Source organism: Schistocerca nitens, chromosome 2 (assembly GCF_023898315.1).
Source record: "Schistocerca nitens isolate TAMUIC-IGC-003100 chromosome 2, iqSchNite1.1, whole genome shotgun sequence".
Classification (NCBI taxonomy): Eukaryota; Metazoa; Arthropoda; class Insecta; order Orthoptera; family Acrididae; genus Schistocerca; species Schistocerca nitens.
Genome location: NC_064615.1, coordinates 319,885,190 through 319,909,812, shown reverse-complemented (window position 1 = coordinate 319,909,812; position 24,623 = coordinate 319,885,190). Strand labels below are relative to the sequence as shown.

Below are 24,623 nucleotides of genomic sequence, written 5' to 3'. Positions count from 1 at the left end.
TACTCATTTCCAATCGCGTCATGCTGGCGATACAGCCAGAGTGAAAGATCCACAATGTTCCTCATATTTCATAAATGGTTTCAGATATCTAAATGAGATTCTGACAAATGATAGCACCCAAAGAGGAGAGTATTTGATCTATCATTATTATGTAAAACTCAATTATCTACCGTGTTATTCCAATAACTGAAGACTTCTTCAGTGAAAGAATGTAATTTTTAAGAGCCATCAATAGCTGGTGAAACAAGAAGTGCTGTGGGTTTTGGAACAACATATATGAAGACATCGCACTTTTTTTCCTTTTTCTTTATGGAGGATGTGACTTTATTTTTACTCAGTTTCTCACTTAATAAACCACTGTTTCAGAATTCTCTCACAACAGTGTGAACTACGTTGTGTTTTGACCAAAGAAGCAAATTTTGACACAACAACCAGAGAAATGTGTAGGTTTTACTCAAAATTCGCCACTTATGACACTTCTCTGAAAGCTACAAATGGCTGACAAACCAGGCGAAAATAGATACCTGCATTTTCAATGGAATTCTTTTTAAATACTAACAAAAGCAGAAGTAACAGATCTTTTTGAATGGTCACCTTGCAAGTGTGGGCATGGAGGGGACCCAGTTAATATTTACAAAAAATGTGAGTGTGGGCTTCAGTTGATGACTTTCCTCCTACAGTGCTCTGAGCGACCCCTGACCACTGCCGCTCTCCCCATGCTTCCCCAGCTGACTGCACATCTATTGACCACAGCATTTTGCAAGCACTATATTACTTATTTTATTTACACATCTAGTTAAACAAGGCCAAATTGCGGAGCAAATCTCCAAGGTCATGGAATGTGTCAGTACATGAAATAACAGATAAAATAACGTTTATGAACACCCCCCCCCCCCAAAAAAAAAAAAATAAATAAATAAAAATAAAATAAAATAAATCAAGGAACTCCTCAAAAGAATAGGAGGAGAAAACTCTTCAGTTTTATTTTTGAAAGGACGTGGATTACTGTTAAGATTTTTGAATTCTTGTGGTTGCTTATTGAAAATGGATGCAGCAGTATACCACACACCTTTCTGTACAAGAGTTAAGGAAGTGTGATCCAAATGCTGACTGGATTTCTGCTGAGTATTAACTGAGTGGAAGCAAGTGAACAGGGGTTGAAAAGAGGTTTGTGAGCTTACACCACTTATTGCCCAAACTGCCCGTTTCTGAGCCAAAAATATTCTTTTAGAATGAGAAGAGTTACCCCAAAATATAATACCATACAACATAAGCGAATGAAAATAAGCAAAGTAGACTAATTTTCGTGTTGAATGATCACTTACTTCAGACACCATTCGAATAATAAAAATGGCAGCATTAAGTCTTTGAACAAGATCCTGAACTTGGGCGTTCCACGACAGTTTGATATCTATCTGAAAACCTAGAAATTTGAACTGTTCAGTTTCACTAATCATATGCCCATTCTGTGAAATTAAAATGTTGGGTTTTGTTGAATAGTGTTTTAGAAACTGTAAAAACTGAGTCTTACTATGATTTAGTGTTAGTTTATTTTGTACAAGTCATGAACTTTTGTCATGAACTGCACTATTTGAAACAGAGCATATGTTGCACACAAAATCCTTCACTACCAAGCTAGTGTCATCCGCAAACTGAAATATTTTAGAATTATCTGTAATACTAGAGGGTGTATCATTTATATAAATAAGGAACTGGGGTGGACCTAACACTGATCCCTGAAGCACCCCCCATTTGACTGTACCCCACTCAGACCCCACATCACAGCCATTCTCAACACTGTGAATAATGACCTTTTGCTGTCTGTTTTTAAAGTAAGAGGTGAGCCAATTGTGAGCTACTCCCTGTATTCCGTAATGGTCCAACTTCTGGAGCAGTATTTTGTGATCAACACAGTGAAACACCTTAGTTAAATAAAAAATATGCCTAGCCTTCAAAACTTTCTGTTTAATCCATTCAGTAACTCTCAGAGAAAAGAGAATATAGCTTTTTCAGTTGCTAAATGACTTCTGAAGTCGGACTGTACATTTGATAGCAAATTATGTGATACAAAATGATTAATTATCCCTACATACACAGCCTTTTCAATAACTTTAGCAAACACTGATGACACAGAAATAGGTCTAAAACTGTCTACATTATCCCTTTCTCTCTCTCTCTCTCTCTCTCTCTCTCTCTCTCTCTTTTATAAAGCAGCTTTACTACTGAGTAGTTTAATCATCCAGGAAACTGGCCAGTCTTAAAGGAAAAATTACAAATATGGCTAACTACAGGACTAACATGTGCAACACAGTACTTTAATATTCTGCTAGGCACTTCATCATATCCATGAGAGTCCTTAGTCTTCAGTGATTTAATTACTGACTCTGTCTCCCCCTTTGTCAGTATCACAGAGAAGTATTTCAGACATCAGTCTCAGAAAGGCATTTTACACGAGAGTTATATGATTCCCTGTAGAAACTAAATTTTTATTTAATTCACCAGCAATGCTCAGAAAGTGATAATTAAATACTGTACATATAACTGACTTATCAGTAACAAATATTTTTACCATGAATTGACTTTATACTGTCGACCTTATGCTGCTGACCAGACACTTCCTTCACAACTGACAATATGGTTTTAATTTTATCCTGTGAATTAGCTATTCTATTTGCATACCACATACTCTTTGCCTTCCCAATAACCTTTTTAAGCACCTTACAATACTGTCTGTAATGGGTTACTGTAGCTTGATTGTGACTATCGCTAAAATTTTGATACAATTCCCACTTTGTTCTACAAGATATCCTTAACCCTCTAGTCAGCCACCCAGGCTGGCTTTTACTGTTCATACCCCCTTTAGAATGTTCTAATGGAAAGCAACTCTCAAAAAGCATGAGAAATGTGTTAAGAAAAGCATTATATTTGTCATCTATGTTATCGGCACTATAATCATCCTGTCACTCTTGTTCCTTAGCGAGATTTAAAAGACACTCTGTCGCTGTTGGATTAGCTTTCCTACATAGTTTGTAATTAAATATGACTTTTGTTTGAGTACGAAAGCCTTTTAGTGTTACAATTTGCACATCATGGTCTGAAAGGCCATTCACCCTATAGCGTCCCCAGTAAAATAATACGAAAAGACTTAAAAAACAGTACCGTATTTATAAAGAAGAGACATTTGAAAATTGAATAATATACATTTTTCTCATGTACTCGTATTATAATAATTTCTCTGTATAAGTTTTCAGGGCAAAGAAATATAACAAAATGATCTAAAGAGACGACAAGATACGCTCTTTTGTTAATTTTTTAGTCGTCTTCACTTCTTCTCTTGTCTTGGTTGCGTGTAGACGGACATCTTGAGTGTGCTGGCAAATGTAAGCAGCATATTTGCACTAATTATGCAGATAATATATTGATTTAATATTATTGTTCACTTTTAATTTGTAATAGGTGATCCCAATTTCATGTCCGCCTTCCCTTGAATTAACCTGCATTCGAGTAACTTACAGTTCAACAATCGCAGCGGCCGATGCAGCCAACAACGCCATTACGTGGCGATATTAACTTATAAAAATTAGCGGAAGCGATAAACTCGCCCGCTATTAACATAATATACATTTTTCTCAACAGCCGCCCAACGTTGCAGAAAATGCGTCACTTTAAGATTCTTATTTTCAATACAACAGCCGAGGCCAGTAGTGTAGCGCTTGACACAGTCACGTCGATTAAATATTTGGGCGTAACATTGCAGAGCGATATGAAGTGGGACAAGCATGTAATGGCAGTTGTGGGGAAGGCGGATAGCCATCTTTGGTTCATTGGTAGAATTTTGGGAAGATGTGGTTCATCTGTAAAGGAGACCGCTTATAAAACACTAATATGACCCATTCTTGAGTACTGCTCGAGCATTTGGGATCCCTATCAGGTCGGATTGAGGGAGGACATAGAAGCAATTCAGAGGCGGGCTGTTAGATTCGTTACTGGTAGGTTTTATCATCATGCGAGTGTTATGGAAATGCTTCAGGAACTCGGGTGGGAGTCTCTGGAGGAAAGAAGGCGTTCTTTTTGTGAATCACTACTGAGGAAATTTAGAGGACCAGCATTTGAGGCTGACTGCAGTACAATTTTACTGCCGCCAACTTATATTTAGCGGAAAGACCACAAAGATAAGAGAGATTAGGGCTCGTACAGAGGCATATAGGCAGTCATTTTTCCCTCGTTCTGTTTGGGAGTGGAACAGGGAGGGAAGATGCTAGTTGTGGTACAAGGTACACTCTGCCATGCACTGTATGGTGGATTGCGGAGTATGTATGTATGTATGTATGTAGAAGTAGACTTACCGAACAAAAGTGCTGGCAGGTTGATAGACACACAAACATACACACAAAATTCAAGCTTTCACAACAAACTGTTGCCTCATCAGGAAAGAGGGAAAGAGAGGGAAAGATGAAAGGATGTGGGTTTTAAGGGAGAGGGTAAGGAGTCATTCCAATCCCAGGAGCGGAAAGACTTACCTTAGGGGGAAAAAAGGACAGGTATACACTCGCGCACACACACATATCCATCCGCACATACACAGACACAAGCAGATGAAATGTCTGCTTGTGTCTGTGTATGTGCGGATGGATATGTGTGTGTGTGCGCGAGTGTATACCTGTCCTTTTTTCCTTTTTTTCCCCTAAGGTAAGTCTTTCCGCTCCTGGGATTGGAATGACTCCTTACCCTCTCCCTTAAAACCCACATCCTTTCGTCTTTCCCTCTCCTTCCCTCTTTCCTGATGAGGCAACAGTTTGTTGCGAAAGCTTGAATTTCGTGTGTACGTTTGTGTGTCTATCGACCTGCCAGCACTTTCGTTCGGTAAGTCACATCATCTGTGTTTTTAGATATATTTTTTCCCACGTGGAATGTTTCCCTCTATTATGTAGAAGTAGATGTAGATGTAGCCAGAGTCAGGACTCCGACTACACTGCAATGGTTAACGGAGGTAAGAAAAAATACTCTTGAGCATGTGTGGGCAACAATTGTACATAATAACTAAAGATTTTTGCTTTAAAGTTACTGACTAGCCGAGAAAATAAATATGAAAAAATTTATTCCATTGTTCAGCTTACATGATCATGTTTTAAGATTCAGCGAGTCTAACGTTCATTAACGTAACAAAAATTTCCACTGAAGATTATTATTGATAAAAAGGAGGACTTCACAAAAGCATTTAATTGTAAATCAAAATTGAATGAAATATCATTTTGATTAAGGCCCACCACGTAAGTCAGCAACAATCACCATTACCAATAATTTTTTGTGGGAAATAATATATCAAATTATGACGGTTGACAGACCCGAGAACCCATTTACTAACAGAATGCCCATCTAGTAACGAAGAATGAATAAAAAATATTGTCTCTGGTTATTCTACTGTTCCCCTGCACCCTAATTGGGGAAAAAAAACACATTCTGCATCAGACCATATGAGTTTAGGAGATCTATCAACATCCTTTTTCTTGCACAATCATAAACAAAATTAATATTGAAGTCATCATATATAACTGATTTCTGGTACTTCCATGTAGTGAACCAAGAATCCTCTCTAGCTTGAGCAGAAATGCTCTGAAGTCATAGTTATGGAACCTATAAAAAACAATTAGAAGTTTAGCTTCACTAAAATTAAACTGCCCCAGAACAACATTCAAATATCTGTTCAGTACAGTGGTGTGAAATGTCTATGGACTTAAACGAAATATTGTTTTTTTTTACGTACATGGCCACTCCCCTACTCTGCAAGGAACTCCTTGAAAAGAGCCAGCTAATCTGTATCCTGGTAAAAGAAGCCTCTGAATTGTCAAATTATTTAAGTGATGCTCCGATGTGCCAATAATGTTATATAAGAAGTTCACAAACTTTATCTCCAATACCTCTCATATTTTGATGAAATATGTTAATTCCTTCTCTACTTGGAAACATTATGTTCTCTGAGGGTGAGCCCTTAGTTAGAGGGACTTCCTTTAAGCAGGTATACCTATCAGCTGACTTCAGTCTAAAAAAAGGTGCAGCTCTAACACCAACTACTACAGGAATTTTTCCATGAGTGATCCCACCACACTCACTACACTGTCACATAAAAGCTTTGCCAGCCACCCCTTCCTATACCACTGATTAGTGCTGCCCATAACCTATTCTTAACCCTCCTACATAGTTAGCCCCTTTCCCCTCCAACCATCCTTTCTGAGAAAAATATTCACATTAGTGGCCTACAGCACCATCCGATGAAGGTATCACAGAACCATTATTTTCTACACCTCATGTAGCTAGACACTAGAATCGTGGTGCTGGTGGAAATTAGGAAAATTTAGACCTAAGTTAATGAAACTTGTGTTATTTTTTCCAGCACCATGACCCTCACATTCAGCTGCATAGAGTCCAGAAAAACATTGCCTGTCATTTTTTTCCTAGCACTGTCTTCATGAACTGAGCTATTTGTTGGAGAAAGGGATGTATTTTTTATAACAAATTTCAAGGTGTAGCTAGCAGACCCAGTTCTTTGAACAGAATTCGACAGGACGTGAATTCACACCACAAATAATGCATATTACACAGTTTGCGACTCTGAAAACTTTTGTCTGACTTTAAAGAATTGGCCCAACATATAAGACAATAAGATATCACAGAATGAAAGTAAGCAAAGTATGCCAGCTTTTTTATTGTATTGCCACTAACCTGCACAAAGAAACAGCCAGGATCTGTCAAAGCAGAAACAAAAACAGGAATGTAGCCATCTCCTCCAGCAGGATTCAGTTTCTCTGACACATATGACTTGTGGCTCTGGTAAAAACAACAAAGTACACAAATAAAAGCCGCAAGAAATAGGGTTGAGTTATTAAAATTTTGATTAATTCACATATTTTTAATACCAAACATTCCAATGCCCCAGGTTAAAACATTTAATTCAGAATTAAGCAATTTTACATTTAATTAACTCTACATTTCATATATTTTAGAATTAGATGTTACTGCCATATCATCTTAGTTATGTTCTCAAAATATACTGCCTCATAATTTTTCTAAAAGTAAACCACGTGATATGTGAAGTATACTCAAAAGACATATCTGAATTTTTCTTTTAACAATACCTTTATTCAACCTACATTTAGACACAATCACCTTCAAAATATTTCCTGCTCTATTCTCACACCTCATGCTTATCCTAGAGTTCTGGCACACAAAGAGAAGTATGCTGCAATTAGGGCAATACCAGCTTGTTTCTCTCCTGCTTCCTTTGTCAGTGGATTGTCTGATCTTCTTTGAACAAATCTTGCAAACCCATGGTAGTTGTTGCGCCATCTCAGATGATGGAATTTTATCAGGAACGTGTTATCCTGCAAGCTTATTACTAGGAACAATTTCTTAAACTGATGTCATGCTTTTCTGGAAGAGTCCTCTGGCAGTTTCCTAGAACTGTTCCCACTAAGATATTTTTCCCTCCAATTCCGAATCATGCACTTATTTCTCTAGAGTTTCCTAAATTTCTCACTCAACAAGCATGACATTTTTAACAGGATTACAGAAAACATCAAAGCCTAATGAATACATGCATGAATCTCATAACACAAGCACAATGGCTCACTCAGTAACAACAGCAGTTCTTTCATTACATACTGCTTCTATTGAAGCGATTAGATTAGATTCAGTTTTCATTCCACAAACCCAAAAATGAGATGATTATTGTGGGTGTAGAGCATGTCAGAAAGTATAAAATAAAAAACATAAAACATTTGAATATAATACTTACTACCCTAATCATTTGAAGAAGATTGTCAAAATAGGTAAATACATTATAGTAAACTGGAACTGCTAATATTTACAGAATTGACACACTGCCAGAATGAAACATTGTCATGCACTTTTAATAAATTTGTCATACACAAAATACCTAATCTTGAGTGTTGTGATCAAGTACTGTCAAAACTGAAATAGCTTTATATATCAGAACCCTTAAGAAACCCAAACTGTGACTTGGACAATATATTATTTGCAATTAGATGCTTGAACACAACCTTTTCAAATATTATTGATAAAGTTGAAAAGTGAAATTTGTTGATAGTTTGATGGTATCTCTTTATCCCCCCTTCTTGTAAAGAGGCTTAACTTCAGCATATTTTAGCCAGTCTGGAAATGTTCCACTGATAGAGAGATTGATTACACAAATAACTTAAGATAGGACGCAACTCACATAAGCACTCTTTGATTAACTTCATTGATATGTTATTATAACCACTAGAATACCGAGCGAGGTGGCGCAGTGTCTAGCACACTGGACTCGCATTTGGGAGGACGGCGGTTCAATCCCATGTCCGGTCATCCTGATTTAGGTTTTCTGTGATTTCTCTGAATTGCTCCAGGCAAATGCCGCGATGGTTCCCTTGAAAGGGCACGGTCAACTTCCTGCCCTAATCCGATGAGACCGATGACCTTGCTGTTTGGTCCCCTCCCTCAAACAACCGAACCAAACCCACTAGAATACTTAAGATTTTAAGGATTTTATGATGGATGCTATTTCTTTGGGAGACGTGTAATTTCCATTTTACTGAATTTGTTTTTAAAGACTGGTCTCAGATATTCCATTGCACTGTTCACCAAATCTGATAACCCCATGCTGTCAGAAACAGAAACAAAGTACATGATGAGGTTTGCAACACTGTTTGCACTTGTTACCGATGTCTCATTTATTTTTAGAGCTATCTGTTTGTCTTCCTTTTTGGCCCCGCCTGTCTCTGTCTTCACTATATTCCATACAGCTCTTAATTTTGTTGCCTGATTATCTTTTACTCATAATAAAGCTGCTTTGCTTTCTGGATTACTTGCTTAGTATTTTGCAGTATTCTTTGTAATGCATTACAATGCTATCAGAGCTGCTCCAAGACAGTAGATACCGTTTCCTTTTTGTCCTACATGATACCTTTATTCTCTGTGTAACCCATGATTTATTTTTTGACTTCTGTTTGATCTCAGTTACATTTAGGAGAAAACAATTTTTAAAAGTAGAAGTAACTTTATTAATGAATGCTTTGTATTTTCTATCCGAGTCAGAGGTATTGTAAACATCTATCCGTTTCACGTCTTTGAACAATCTTCTAAAATTCTCAATTTCTGACTGATTTATTACGCTCCTGTGCTCAGATTTAATAGATTTTTTCCCCCTGTCTAGTTACAACATTTAACACAAGAAGCTGCATGTCATGACCAGACAGCCCATTTACTGTTGGTTTTCTCATATGAGTACTTTTCCTAGATTTGTCCACAAAGATATTAATAGCAGTCTCAGAGCATTTACATACACTATGTGATCAAAAATATCTGCACACCCACAACCACACATTTTCCATATTAGATGCATTGTGCTGCCACCTGCTGCCAGGTACTCCATATCAGTGACCTCAGTACTCATTAGATATCATGAGAGAGCAGAATGGGGCACTCTGCGGAACTTACGGACTTTGAATGTAGTCAGGTGAATGGGTGTCACTTGTGTCATATGTCTGTACACGAGATTTCCACACTCCTAAACATCCCTAGGTCCACTGTTTCCAATGTGATAGTGAAGTGGAAACATGAAGCACAAAAGTGTAAAGGTCAACCTCATCTGCTGACTGACAGAGACCGCTGACAGTAGAAGAGGGTCGTAACGTGCAACAGGCAGACATCTATCTGGACCATCACACAGGATTTCCAAGCTGAATCAGGATCTACTGCAAGTACCATGACAGTTAGGCGGGAGGTGAGAGAACTTTGATTTCATGGTCGAGTGGCTGCTCATAAGCCATACCTTGCTTGGTGTAAGGAGCGTAAACATTGGACGATTTAACAATGGAAAAACGTTGTGTGGAGTGATGAATCACAGTACACAATGTGGCAATCCAATGTGGGTATGGCGAATGCCTGGTGAATGTCATCTGCCAGCGTGTGTAATGCCAACAGTAAAAATTGGAGGTGGCAGTGTTATGGTGTGGTCGTATTTTTCATGTAGGGAGCTTGCACCCCTTGCTGTTTTGTGTGGCACTATCACAGCACAGGCCTACACTGATGTTTAAAGCACTTTCTTGCTTCCCACTGTTGAAGAGCAATTTGGAGATGGCAATTGTATATTTCAACACGACTGAGCACCTGTTCATAATGCACGGCCTGTAGCGGAGTGGTTACATGACAATAACATCCCTGTAATGGGCTGGTCTGCCCAGAGTCCTGACCTGAATCCTACAGAACACCTTTGGGATGTTTTGGAAGGCCGACTTCGTGTCAGGTCTCACCGTTTGACATTGATACCTCTCCTCAGTGCAGTACCCCGTGAAGAATGGGCTGCCATTCCCCTTCCAGTAATTGTTCACTGACAGAGCTTTTCAATAAAGCCACATTAAAAATCACCAGCAACCACTATTTCCTTGTTTTTTTACAGTGAGATGGGACAATAGAGCTTCCAGAGTCTTTTATGAAGAGGTTAAAGTTTCCTGAAGGTGCTCTCTACATACTTACTACTATAAAGAACTTATTATGAAATACTACTACATTGCACAAGCTTCCAAGTGCTGCTCTGTGCAATATTTATTAATGTCAATATTCTTGAAATCAAAACAGTTTCTGCCAAATATGGCAACTCCGCCTTTTTCTCCATATTTTCCCTATAGAAGAAGCTACCTTGAATCCTGTAACATTTAACATATCTATACCGGTGGTTACACGATGTTCACAGAGGCAGATTATGTCAGCTGGTTTGCTTAAACCTTATGCTTCAACACAAATAAGCAACTCATTAAGCTTACCCCTTAGTCATTGGATATTCTGATACAAAAAGGGCAATATTGATAACTGATCTTGTGCACCGGCTGAATTACAACTGTCAATTTTTAATATCTCTAATTTCAATCAGAGGCTGAATGCATGAATTGTCTATATTAAAATTTGCTTTCTGGCTGCCTGTTTTATCAATGTGAATGTCATTTTCAGTCTGTCTTTGAACATCTTTGGTTTCTCACCTCCCTACCCTAAAGAACTGCTGTTCTGTTACTTGTAACAACTGGTACTTTACCACTTGTGATAGTGCCCCCCCCCCCCCCCCCTTAAGTTATTTGCTATTAGTCCAGACAGGTTTCCTCCCTTCCCTTTCCTATTGAGGTGAAGGCCATATCTAGTATAGTCCCACCTGCTGATAGAGTCAACAGGAACAACACTGATATGAGACCCCATACCTGATCTAAGCAGCTGTTCCATCTCTTTAATTAACTCTCCTAACAGAAGAGTTTAAATGAGGCTGGTCATGGCACCACAGAACAGGTACAACCAGTATGTCTCGTTGCTGAAGCTATCTTTACCAGGTCACTCTCAGTTGAATAATTAGGGTTCCTGTCTATGTTGTTGCATTTGTGCCACTGGTGCTTCAACTGTTGGAAATATTTTTTTCAGTCATCTTTAGAAATGGCTGACAGCTCCTCCCTCATTTTTGTCTTGGATTCTTCAATGTTGTCAAATCAGTGTCCTTTCATGCCCCTTTCCAAGTGTGGAAATAACAAAAAGTTGCACAGAGCCAGGTTAGATGAGTAGGGCATGTGGAGCAGCAGAACCATGCCAATTTTAGCCAAAAACTCTCTCACAGAGATGACTGTGGGGGCAGGTGTTTGTTATGGAGGAGAAACCAATCTCCTGTCTACCACAAATTGGATCTTTTTTGACAAACACTGTTGTGCTATCTTCTTAAAACTTCCAAATAAAATGTTTGATTGATGGACTGACCCGAGGGAACACACTCTGAATGAACTGAGCCCTTGGCATCAAAAAAGCAAATCCAGAACGAGGTTTGTCATCAATCAACATGTCGCCATTTTTAAATCTGGCAAACCACTCATACACTTGAGTTTTTCCCATAGCATCAGCTTGGTAAGCTGTTTACAACATTAAAACAGTTTCAGCAGCATTTATACCAAGCAGAAAACAAAATTTCACAGCTGCACACTGTTCACTTAAACTTGCCGCCATAAAAACAAAACAAGAACAAAACAGCATTAGGAAAAAAAAAAAATCACCAGGTTGTCAACACAGGCGGCAATGAGTTGTGCTGTACACACCTAGTGGCAGTAAGCTCTCCCCACAGCATATTATTATTATTATTATTATTATTATTATTATTATTTTGGGAGAGGGGGTGGCATGTGTGTATGTGGGGGGGGGGGGGGGGGGGGAGGTTGTACCATCTTGTAAAAGTTCACAAACATTGGTGTCAAAGCAACTTTGTTGCAAACAATGTTATTAATTTTTATTATGACAGCAGTAACAGTAAACATCTTTCAGTAAATAGCTACCAAACATTCTTTGCTTCTTAAGTGTTATAAGCATGGCAACTATATTAAGACGCAGATTTTGTCATTTCCAATGGGTTCTCTTACACACAATATGAATCTTTTCCTTCTGTCCACATGATTCCTTCTGAAATTGTATTGGCCCAATAAAATATGGAGCAACCACCTTCATTTCAGACAAACAAATGATAATATTCTACCACATGCCTGTAATTTATTACGTAGCATTGTTTAACAAACTGAAATTTGATTGCCTGGGTATGAGGTAATATCCTGGATTTGTCTTTTATTACCTTTCTTTTGAACTGCTCTGAGAAGTGTAGTTTCCCCTTGCTTTACTGCAGTGAAAAATCGGGAACAAGAAACAATTACTGAGGTTCATTATAGAAACAACAGTAAAGTTAAAGAAAGTGTTCTTAATGTATGGTTAATAGTGAGGTTAAAGAGATGGATAACTAGCTGTGATGGACAGGGATATGGAGATAACTAGCTGTGACCTTTACAATGGAACCATCTCAGCACTTGACTTAAAATTATTTAGGGTAACCACAGACAACATAAGTCAGGATGGCTGGATGGGAATTTAGGTACATCTCCTCCTGAATAAAAGACTAGACTTATGTCATTCAATGTGAAACTAAAATTAACAAAACTTACTGATGAGGAATCATTAGTGGCAGCAGCAGTCAGACACAGAGCTTTATCTGGTTTCCTAGGAGAGCGGTTGGCAATACTCTCTTGCATTTTTGACCGTATCTCTCGGTCCTCCTCCACCTTCTCTTTTATTAATGCTATAGCCAATTCTATCTGTTCTTCTGTGCCTTTAATGACCACTCGTCGCTCAGGTTCCACGTTACCACCATCTACAAAATACAGTCATTTATAAAAAAACATTAGCTTTTCCAGTATAACGTCAATATTTGAGGGGGCAAGGAATTTCAAGACACTCTGCAGCTAAATAATCCTTAGTTAATAAACAGAACTTATAGTCCTCCAAGCACATACTTACATGTATCTCTAGATGATGAATATCTATCTATTTGTATTCTTGCAGAAGATGCACTCGATATATTTCGGATATTTGTGCCATTTTTGCCAATTATTCTGCCACAAGCTGACTGAAAAATAACAGAAAAAGAAGGGAATAAACTTGTAAAAAAAGTTATGTCAGATATCAGCAGTTCAAGATTATAAGAAGCTAAAATATTATTAGATATGTTGTTATTCAAGTTATGGATGATCTGGATTCGCCAGTGCATTGAATATAGTAAATGTTAAATGTATTTTTTTTTTACATGCAAAGTATTTGTTGCATTAAGACGCTGCTTTGATCGTAAGTATTAGCTCTAGAACAAATTTTGATAATTTTCATTGTTAAGTATGTAACAGCTGTATAAGATAATAAGATAGAAATATAGTTGTTAATGAGTCAAAAATACAATTATCATTTCAGTCATAAATCATAACAAATAATGGGAATAAATGTAACATTACACAAGCTTCAAAACTACGTATAGGGAAAAATAATTTTGTTTGCAGCTCAACACCTCTGAAGTTAAAGGTATTGCATGAGTGAAGTGAAAAACATTTTTTTAAATTCACATTTCTTTACAGTCACTTTTTATCTGACATTTGGCATCTCAGAATACTGTTCCAAGGACATTAGTTGGAGCCCATCTTCTTACTTATCGCATCAAAAAAACAATGAGTAATTTATATTCAGTATATGAATTACCATTAACTACTACGGTTCTGAAATATTAAATATTTTCAAAATAAACAGTAATGCATGCACAATTTAAATACATGTAACCCACTCCAACAATGAGCACAAACTACATTTAGTTTGGATAATCTCTATACTTCATTGCAAGAGTAACATTCAACTGGCATTGCACTAGTGTGATGTTGAAACTCACCTCAGGCACAAAGGTTTCCCGTGTTGTTATTAATGGCTGGTTCATAATTATGTTACGAATCATTAAGCGTGCCTTCTCAGCTGCTTCTGGCATTCCTCTTATCTCACAAATCCTATTGTAAATCTCTTCTTCCTCTGTGCCCAGGGAATTCAGTGTTGAACATAACTGATAATAGTGATAAAAAAACACAGAGGTACAAAAAACTAACATTCTATGCAATACATTTTCAGTACGTACTTTCTTCCTTCAGAGAGATTTTTGTGCATGTTTCCTCCTGAATCTGCTTTATGTTGGACCCACCTCGTCCGATGACTACACCAACACTTTCTTTTGGAATCTTCACTTCTAGTGTCACATATTTAGCGAATCTAGCTTTGTCAATTACTTCGTATTCATCTTCGTTCTGCAGATAATGCACAATGAAAAATGTTAAATACTGGTACGAAACATAAAATACGAAGGCAGATCGGAAAGAAATGTACAATAATTTTACTACTAAAAAGTTTAATAGGTGAAAAAAAAATCATGCTTGAACGTGCAATGTTCTTAACACATTTCTCCTATTGTGGTACCAGTTTCAATATGCCCTGTTGATAGAAGTTTGTTTGGCAGGGTAAGTCACCTGCAGGCCACTGATTTCACTTCTTCAGGCCAGCCAAGATGTTCTTTATGGGATCAAACAGATGAAAATCAGCTGATGCAGGGTATGGACAATATGGAGGATGCTGGAGCACCTCCCACAAAAATATGGTGATTTTCTCACTAACAGGAGCAGCGACATGGGATGGGGAGGGGCAACCATTGTCATGAAGACGTTTGACACCGTCAGCCTTAATGTTGTTGTGTTTGTCATGAAGGTTATGATGCAACTTCAATAAAGTTTCGATGTAGGCTGCAGTATTGACGGTGGTCCTGTGTTCAGCAAAGTCCACCAATAACACACCACGGATATCCCAGAACACTGTCATGAGCACTTTCCAAGCAGACTGAGTAACTGACTTTTTTTGTACTGGGGAACCAGCATGTTTCCATTCCACAAAGGCCCGCTTGTTTTGGGTGTGTAGTGGTATGCCTATGGCTCACCACCAGTAACTTTTCAGAAAGCCATGCCCTTCTGCAGCATAATGTGTTATATGATCCAAGCTTGACAACAAGTACTGGACCTTGTGGTTGTCTGTAGGTTCTCAGGCAACCAGTGAGCATTAACTTGACAAAGTTTCAATGTGTCATATACAATATTGTACACCGCACCATATGAAATGTTGAACTGCTGTGATAAGGTTTGCAGTTGGTCCATACAGTCGTCACTATACATGCTACGCATTTCCCTGTGAATTTCACTGTGCTTATGCCCTTTAGCCCACAAATACTGAATTACACTTCATTGCTCTTCACAAGTTGGCAAGAATAATGTGCCACATTTAGTTCATAGTTCAGGCTTCTCTCGCTAGAGCTGCACATGAAAACAAAATACCCTCTGTAGTGCAAACTTCAAACTGTAGCACCATGAAATTTCAACATTCCAGCTGTAATACCAGCGGGGTGGGGGGTGGGGGGGGGGGTGGGGGGAAGTATTGTGCATTGCTTTCCGATCCTCCCTAGTACACCTTATATTAAGAGTAATACTTTTTTATTTACCTGGCTATGTTAGGTTTTTCGGACACTTTCTCATGTATTACATTCTTAGCTATTCTATTTAGAGATAACATCACAATTTGCATGAAAAATCAGCAATAATAAGAAAAACTGTAGTAATGAACATAATTACTAAAAGAAATAATAATATCAGTCCTATGAACATTGGGATATGTTCATTTATCATGACACAAAATATCTATTCCACAGAAATAATCAAAATAATATAACGGCATTTCAGTAGTTAAAAATTACAATAAAATAAAATAAAAAATAAATCTGGCAGAAAGTTACTAGCCCAGGAAAAGATGAGAAACAACATACAAAAACAACAGCAGAAGTTTCTTACATCTGAAAGTATAAATACAAATGACTGTATCTGTATAACTTCCTGGCAAATTAAAAATGTATGTCGGACCGAGGCTCAAACTGAGGTACAGATGGAAGTAAAGCTGTGAGGACGGGTCCTGAGTTGTGCCTGGGTAGCTCAGTCAGTATAGTACATTCCCACGAAAGGCAAAGGTCCCTAGTTACAATCTCGGTCCAGCACCCAGTTTTAATCTGCCAGAGAGTTTCATATTAACACACACTCCATTGTAGAGTAAAAATTTCGTTCCGACCATACCTATCTTACTATCAAACTAGAAAAAGGGATTTCAAACAATTTGAAGTTAAACCTGTTGCTGATTTGATTAAGAACAATACCAGTGTTTGGTTGTGCAAGGGTCACAAAAATTGACGGCAAATAATTGTGCAGTTCACATGATTTAAAGTTCCACAAACCTTACATAATCTGTATTCAGGCTGTTATGTGAACAATTTTGGAGCCAGATCAATTAAAGAGTGGACACATGGCACTTTCTGTTTTCCAGGAGGCCCGTCTTGTCTCTGGAGCAATACCAGGGACAATTAACATTATAATATCCCAGTGGTTTCTTCGGCTATACTTAGCTGCCAGATTATGTAGTTTGATACCATAGTTGCACTGGCAGACGACCAAGTCTAGTGCTCATGGGTGTCATTGTATATTTTCTCCCAAACCTCTGTTGAACAGCAGTTACTGGAGCCAGGGGAGGAGGTGACACACTAAAATACTCAAAATATTAGTGCTGAAGTTTTTAGCATTGTTAGACTATATGCTAACAATCCTGATGACAACCCATAGGGGTGGACGTAAACATAAAGAGGCAGACATGTAAAGCAGAAATGCGCATTGTATGGAACAGATTCATCCAAACTTGGTACATATATCACTTATTGCCTGCGAAAAACATTGGGAGCATGATTTTCCTAATACTGCTGGATAATTGGTAATCATTTCAACTGAAAGTCTGAAGATCATAATCTTTTGCCCCCACCCCGCGTATTCGTGAAATCGGCATGTAAACTGTTCAATTTGTGGATAGTAAGACAATGAAACTGACATTGTTGAATATGTATTGTCAGAATATTACACTTTAGACAGACTCTTCAATGTGGTAGACTGTTGACAGCTCCAGCCGTAGAACTTTTTATGTATTAGTTGATTCACTAACTCCAATTAAAACTCAATAAACTGAAAATAACTCCATTACACAAACAAGAGCTCAATGAAGCTATTTTGTCCACTCACATAAGAGAACTGGACAGAAAACGTGTGGGAGGTACAGTCTGCCTCCAAGATGAAAAGCAAGCAGCACTTAAGGCAGGGAAAGCTGCCTTTCATGGAAGAACACTACAGCTGCCACACAGGATGACGGACTCAATTTCCCCTCTTAGTAGTGTAGAATAGTGCACAGCAATTAACATAGAATCTGTCCACATGCGTGTCTTGCATTAGGATTATTATTTACTCACATCTGTATTCAATGTAATGGTAATGCTCTTTGCTGAAAATAAAACACCTTCTGTGCACATCTGTTGGTTGGTTGTTTTGGGGAAGGAGACCAGACAGCGAGGTCATCGGTCTCATCAGATTAGGGAAGGACGGGGAAGGAAGTCGGAGGTGCCCTTTGAAAGGAACCATCCCGGCATTAGCCTGGAGCGATTTAGGGAAATCACGGAAAACCTAAATCAGGATGGCCGGATGCGGGATTGAACCGCCTTCCCGAATGCGAGTCCAGTGTCTAACCACTGCGCCATGCACATCTGTAATTAGCATTGCCAGTGATTCATAAGGTGCACTGCAGAGGGTCTGTACAACTTTGTGAAACACCCTGTAGCTGTTTACTGTGACATTGGTTAATTAAATATGGTACACACATTTTGTGTGTGTTCTTAACAACCTCATTTAACAATAAAAATTAATTTTATACCATTAAAACACTATTTTTAATGACCTACAATTTTTCCATCCCCTGCAATGCAGACATAGTCCCAGAGAAAAATTGAATAGGGCCTTTTGTAGGAAATTTAATGTAGTTTAATTGTGTACTGCCATACATTTTTGCTAGAAGCTGCAGTTTTCGTGTTATTCAACAGGAATATAAAAGAAGTGATCTTTAAATGCTGACACACTCCCTGCCGCACTCACACGTTGGAAATTTTAGAATGTCGTTCATGGCACTCCCTCTTACCTCTTCACAAAAATTTGCACATACACAAAATTTTTCAGGTATTCATGTTTCTTTAGTCTGGGCTAGCTGGCTGGCACAGTGACCCTCATCAACAATCCACAAGATTGGTTCTATCTGGGATCAGCAGTCTTCCTGAATCACCTACAAGGCCTGCTAACACTTATGGCTGTCTGGATGGGTTGTGCAGACTATAATGTCTGTGTTAATTTTTGCACCCAGTGCCCCAATCCCGTTTAATTTACACAATGGGTATTTGTGACCATAGCCAAATAATGTACACTAAAATCATTCCACCAACAGACAAATACAAGAACTATGCTCAATGCTCTGTGCTGTCTGTCAACTGCTCCAACTTATATTTACTTCTACATAAAGTTTGGTAGCTTCCAGCTGTTTTCAATGGAAGCCTATGCACAACAGTATTGTTATAGTCTGCAGCAGATGGCATTTACAGAAATTTGGCAACGCCTTTTGTTAGTGTGTGGCATGTTACATCGTTCATTACCTCTGCATTGTTACAGCACAATCTAACTAATACAACAACAGAAAGATGGGGATGAGGGGGGGGGGGGGGGGCAGCAGGGCGGGGGATGGACAAAACAGACCGAATGGCATAATAACCAAAGCAAATCTTTGGATGAACCCTGTCAGTGATGGCAGCTTGATCAGTATTCAGCTTACATGGGTTCTAAGTGCAGTGAGAAGAAAGTAATTCAGGAAGGAACGAAATCAAATGGGGTCTTACAAGATGTTCAGCAATAACCTGGTATTTTGCAAAATGTTAATGAGGTGTCACCTATGAACAATAATTCTATGAAAGGTGGTGGTTGTTGTTGTTGTTGTGGTCTTCAGTCCTGAGACTGGTTTGATGCAGCTCTCCATGCTACTCTATCCTGTGCGAGCTTCTTCATCTCCCAGTACTTACTGCAACCTACATCCTTCTGAATCTGCTTAGTGTATTCATCTCTTAGTCTCCCTCTACGATTTTTACCCTCCATGCTCCAATGCTAAATTTGTGATCCCTTGATGCCTCAGAACATGTCCTACCAACCGGTCCCTTCTACTTGTCAAGTTGTGCCACAAACTCCTCTTCTCCCCAATCCTATTCAGTACCTCCTCATTAGTTATGTGATCTACCCATCTAATCTTCAGCATTCTTCTGTAGCACCACATTTTGAAAGCTTCTATTCTGTTCTTGTCCAAACTATTTATCATCCATGTTTCACTTCCATACAAACACTTTCAGAAACGACTTCTTGACACTTAAATCTATACTCGATGTTAACAAATTTCTCTTCTTCAGAAACGCTTTCCTTGCCATTGTCAGTCTACATTTTATATCTTCTCTACTTCGACCATCATCAGTTATTTTGCTCCCCAAATAGCAAAACTCCTTTACTACTTTAAGTGTCTCATTTCCTAATCTAATTCCCTCAGCATCCCCCGACTTAATTCGACTACATTCCATTATCCTTGTTTAGCTTTTGTTGATGTTCATCTTATATCCTCCTTTCAAGACACTGTCCATTCCGTTCAACTGCTCTTCCAAGTCCTTTGCTGTCTCTGGCAGAATAACAATGTCATCGGTGAACCTCAAAGTTTTTATTTCTTCTCCATGGATTTTAATACCTACTCAGAATTTTTCTTTTGTTTCCTTTACTGCTTGCTCAATATACAGATTGAATAACATCGGGGATGGGCTACAACCCTGTCTCACTCCCTTTCCAACCACTGCTTTCCTTTCATGCCCCTCGACTCTTATAACTGCCATCTGCTTTCTGTACAAATTGTAAATAGCCTTTCGCTCCCTGGATTTTACCCCTGCCATCTTTAGAATTTGAAAGAGAGTATTCCAGTGAACATTGTCAAAAGCTTTCTCTAAGTCTACAAAAGCTAGAACAGAGGTTTGCCTTTCCTTAATCTTTCTTCTGAGATAAGTCGTAAGGTCAGTACTGCCTCACGTGTTCCAACATTTCTACGGAATCCAAACTGATCTTCCCCGAGGTCGGCTTCTACCAGTTTTTCCATTCGTCTGTAACGAATTCATGTTAGTATTTTGCAGCTGTGACTTATTAAACTGATAGTTCGGTAATTTTCACATCTGTCAACACCTGCTTTCTTTGGGATTGGAATTATTATATTCTTCTTGAAGTCTGAGGGTATTTCGCCTGTCTCATACATCTTGATCATCAGATGGTAGAGTTTTGTCAGGACTGGCTCTCCCAAGGCCGTCAGTAGTTCTAAGGGAATGTTGTCTACGCCGGGGCCTTGTTTTGACTCAGGTCTTTCAGTGCTCTGTCAAACTCTTCATGCAGTATCGTATCTCCCATTTCATCTTCATCTACATACTCTTCCATTTCCATAATATTGTCCTCAAGTACATCATCCTTATATAGACCCTCTATATACTCCTTCCACCTTTCTGTTTTCCCTTCTTTGCTTAGAACAGGGTTTCCATCTGAGCTCTTGATATTCATACAAGTGGTTCTCTTTTCTCCAAAGGTCTCTTTAATTTTCCTGCATGCAGTATCTATCTTACCCCTAGTGGGATAAGCCTCTACATCCTTACATTTGTCCTCTAGCCATCCCTGCTTAGCCATTTAGCACTTCCTGTCGATCTCATTTTTGAGACGTTTGTATTCCTTTTTGCCTGCTTCATTTACTGCATTTTTGTATTTTCTCCTTTCATCAATTAAATTCAGTATCTCTTCTGTTACCAAGGATTTCTACTAGCCCTCGTCTTTTTACCTACTTGATCCTCTGCTGCCTTCACCACTTCATCCCTCAGAGCTACCCATTCTTCTGCTACTGTATTTCTTTCCCCCATTCCTGTCAATTGTTCCCTTATGCTCTCCTTGAAACTCTGTACAACCTCTGGTTTAGTCAGTTTATCCAGGTCCCATCTCCTTAAATTCCCACCTTTTTTCAGTTTCTTCAGTTTTAATCAACAGTTCATAACCAATAGATTGTGGTCAAAGTCCACATCTGCCCCTGGAAATGTCTTACAATTTAAAACCTGGTTCCTAAATCTCTGTCTTACCATTATATAATCTATCTGATACCTTCTAGTATCTCCAGGATTCTTCCATGTACACGACCTTCTTTTAGCTATGATTAAGTTGTGCTCTGTGCAAAATTCTACCAGACTGCTTCCTCTTTCATTTCTTTCTCCCAATCCATATTCACCTACTATGTTTCCTTCTCTCCCTTTTCCTACTCTCGAATTCCAGTCACCCATGACTATTAAATTTTCGTCTCCCTTCACTACCTGAATAATTTCGTTTACTTCATCATACATTTCATCAATTTCTTCATCATCTGCAGAGCTAGTTGGCATATAAACTTGTACTACTTTAGTAGGCATGGGCTTCGTGTCTATCTATAATGCGCTCACTATGCTGTTGGTAGTAGCTTACCCGCACTCCTATTTTTTTATTCATTATTAAACCTACTCCTGCATTACCCCTATTTGATTTTGTATTTATAACCCTGTATTCACCTGACCAAAAGTCTTGTTCCTCCTGCCACCAAACTTCACTAATTCCCACTATATCTAACTTTAACCTATCCATTTCACTTTTTAAATTTTCTAACCAACCTGCCCGATTAAGGGATCTGACATTCCACGCTCCGATCCATAGAACGCCAGTTTTCTTTCTCCTGATAACGACGTCCTCTTGAGTAGTCCCTGCCCTGAGATCCGAATGGAGGACTACTTTACCTCCGGAATATTTTATCCAAGAGGACGCCATCATCATTTAACCATACAGTAAAGCTGAATGCCCTCAGGAAAAATTACGGCTGTAGTTTCCCCTTGCTTTCAGCCGTTCGCAGTACCAGCAGAGCAAGGCCGTTTTGGTTAGTGTTACAAGGCCAGATCAGTCAATCATGCAGACTGTTGCCCCTGCAACTACTGAAAAGGCTGCTGCCCACCTTCAGCAACCACACGTTTGTCTGGCCTCCTCTCAACAGATACCCCTCCGTTGTGGTTTTGCACCTGCAGTGCGGCCATTTGCCATCTGTACCGCTGAGGCACGCAAGCCTCCCCACCAACGGCAAGGTCCATGGTTCAGGGTGGGGTGGGGGTGGGGGTGGGGGGTTAAAAATGGTTAAAGGTTAAAAAAGTAAAATTAATTGTTCTCAGAGTACAGACAAAACTGGCCTCCTCTCAACAGATACCCCTCCGTTGTGGTTTTGCACCTGCAGTGCGGCCATTTGCCATCTGTACCGCTGAGGCACGCAAGCCTCCCCACCAACGGCAAGGTCCATGGTTCAGGGTGGGGTGGGGGTGGGGGTGGGGGGTTAAAAATGGTTAAAGGTTAAAAAAGTAAAATTAATTGTTCTCAGAGTACAGACAAAACATGTCATAGTTGTCATTTACAACACAGAAAAAAATGATAAGAAAGAAAAGAAAAACATATTTATATGGACTTTTGGGGCAATAAGAAATGGTCTAATAGGTATAGTTTTAGGAACAATCAAAGTGTTACGAATGGTGAATTGTGAGAACATCTAAAACTGCACAAAATTATGGAGACCTGAGAGAAAAGAAAACTTAGGGGAATGATATCAGCCTTAGTTGTTATCAGACAATGCAAATGGTTGCAAATATTAAGAATGCATGTATGAAAAAAATGTGCTGCAGATAATTCAGGCTACATGTACTTTACAGGTGAGTGGAAAAACAAACAATTTGATTGTGGTGAAGACCTGGACAAAAAGCTTGGAGAATTTTGAAAAATTCATGGAAAATGAAAGTAAATTTAGCTGTTCACAATTTCAAACTGTATAATACATGACTGGACAGATTATGGTACCCCAGTGTCACAGTATTCTATAGGCCTTCGCTTAGAGGTAGGTATTTCTGTACTTGAAGGATGCTGGTATAAAATTTTTAAGTTTCACACCACAAAGAAAGATAAAACAACTTGCAAAAATAATAATTTTAAAAGATGACTATTTTGCCACAACTGAGAAATCATAAATATTTATTGGACAAGGAACAGCAATTAAAATACCCTTAACTAAAAAGTTAAAGAGTTTTTTTTTCTTTTTGGGGGGAAATTGTAAAAAACAATTTAGTTTCAAAATACCATCCTTGTGCCAACCAATCCTATTACATAATGAAGAAACTGGGGTAGCTCTTGGTTCCAAAGAGCATGAGCAAATTGTGACATGCACCACTTAGTACAGATTCATATATCTGTAAAATGATCGATGTGCAAAGCAGACAACTACCACTGTCACACCTGTAAGACATTGGCCCCTTACTTAGCTTGCATTTATCATGAATCTCTCGCCCAATGCAAAGTTCAAAGTGACTGGAAAAAGTGCAGTTGACTTCAATTTATAACAAGGGTAAAAGAACGGATCCACAAAATTACAGACCAATATTTGTAACGTCTGTATGCAGCAGAATTCTTGAATATATTCTCAGTCTGAATATAATAATTTCCTTGTGACGCAAAAGCTTCTGTCCACATCTCAGCATGGTTTTAGAAATCATCACTTGTGCAAAACTTTGATTGCACTTTTCTCGCACAATATCCTGTAAACTATGGATGAAGAGCAACAGGCAGATTCCATATTTATAGATTTCTGAAAAGCATTTGACACCATGCCCCAACGCAGACTTTTAACGAAGGTGTGAGCACATGGAACAGGTTCCCAGATATTTGAGTGACTTGAAGACTCCTTAAGTATTAGAACCCAGTAAGTTGCCCTTGATTATGAGTGTTTGTCAGAGAAAAGGAGTATCATCAGGTGTGTCCAAGGGAAGTGCGATAGACCACTGTTACTTTCTATATACTCAATTGATCTGGCAGGCCAGGTGAGCAACAACCTGTCGCTGTTTGCTGATGATGTGGAGTATGGGAAGGTGTCACCATTGAGTGGCTATAGCAGGATACACAATGAGTGTTTGGGATCCGCATCAGGTCAGATTTAAGGAAAACATTGAAGCAATTCAGAGTCAGATGCTAGACTTTTTACCAATAGGTTCGAACACTTAAGTATTACAGAGATGCTCTAAAAACTTAAATTGGAATCCCTGGAGGGAACACAACGTTCTCTTCAAGGAACACTATAGAGAAAATTTAGAGAACCGGCATTCAAGCTGACTGTAGAACGATTCTGCTGCCACCAACATACATTTCACATAAGGACCA

At 38.7% G+C, this 24,623-nt stretch overlaps 1 protein-coding gene across 1 annotated transcript in view; it reads right to left on the bottom strand.

The window, feature by feature from the left end:
* LOC126236101 (tudor and KH domain-containing protein homolog) overlaps positions 1-24,623 on the bottom strand; it is a 76,647-nt gene that overhangs the window by 22,766 nt on the left and 29,258 nt on the right. Inside the window, exons 4-8 of the mRNA XM_049945171.1 lie at positions 14,504-14,669; positions 14,267-14,400; positions 13,357-13,465; positions 13,005-13,210; positions 6,721-6,825 (exon numbers count right to left, since the gene is read on the bottom strand). Coding sequence (XP_049801128.1) covers positions 6,721-6,825; positions 13,005-13,210; positions 13,357-13,465; positions 14,267-14,400; positions 14,504-14,669 — 720 coding nt within the window. The remainder of the gene's footprint in view (positions 1-6,720; positions 6,826-13,004; positions 13,211-13,356; positions 13,466-14,266; positions 14,401-14,503; positions 14,670-24,623) is intronic.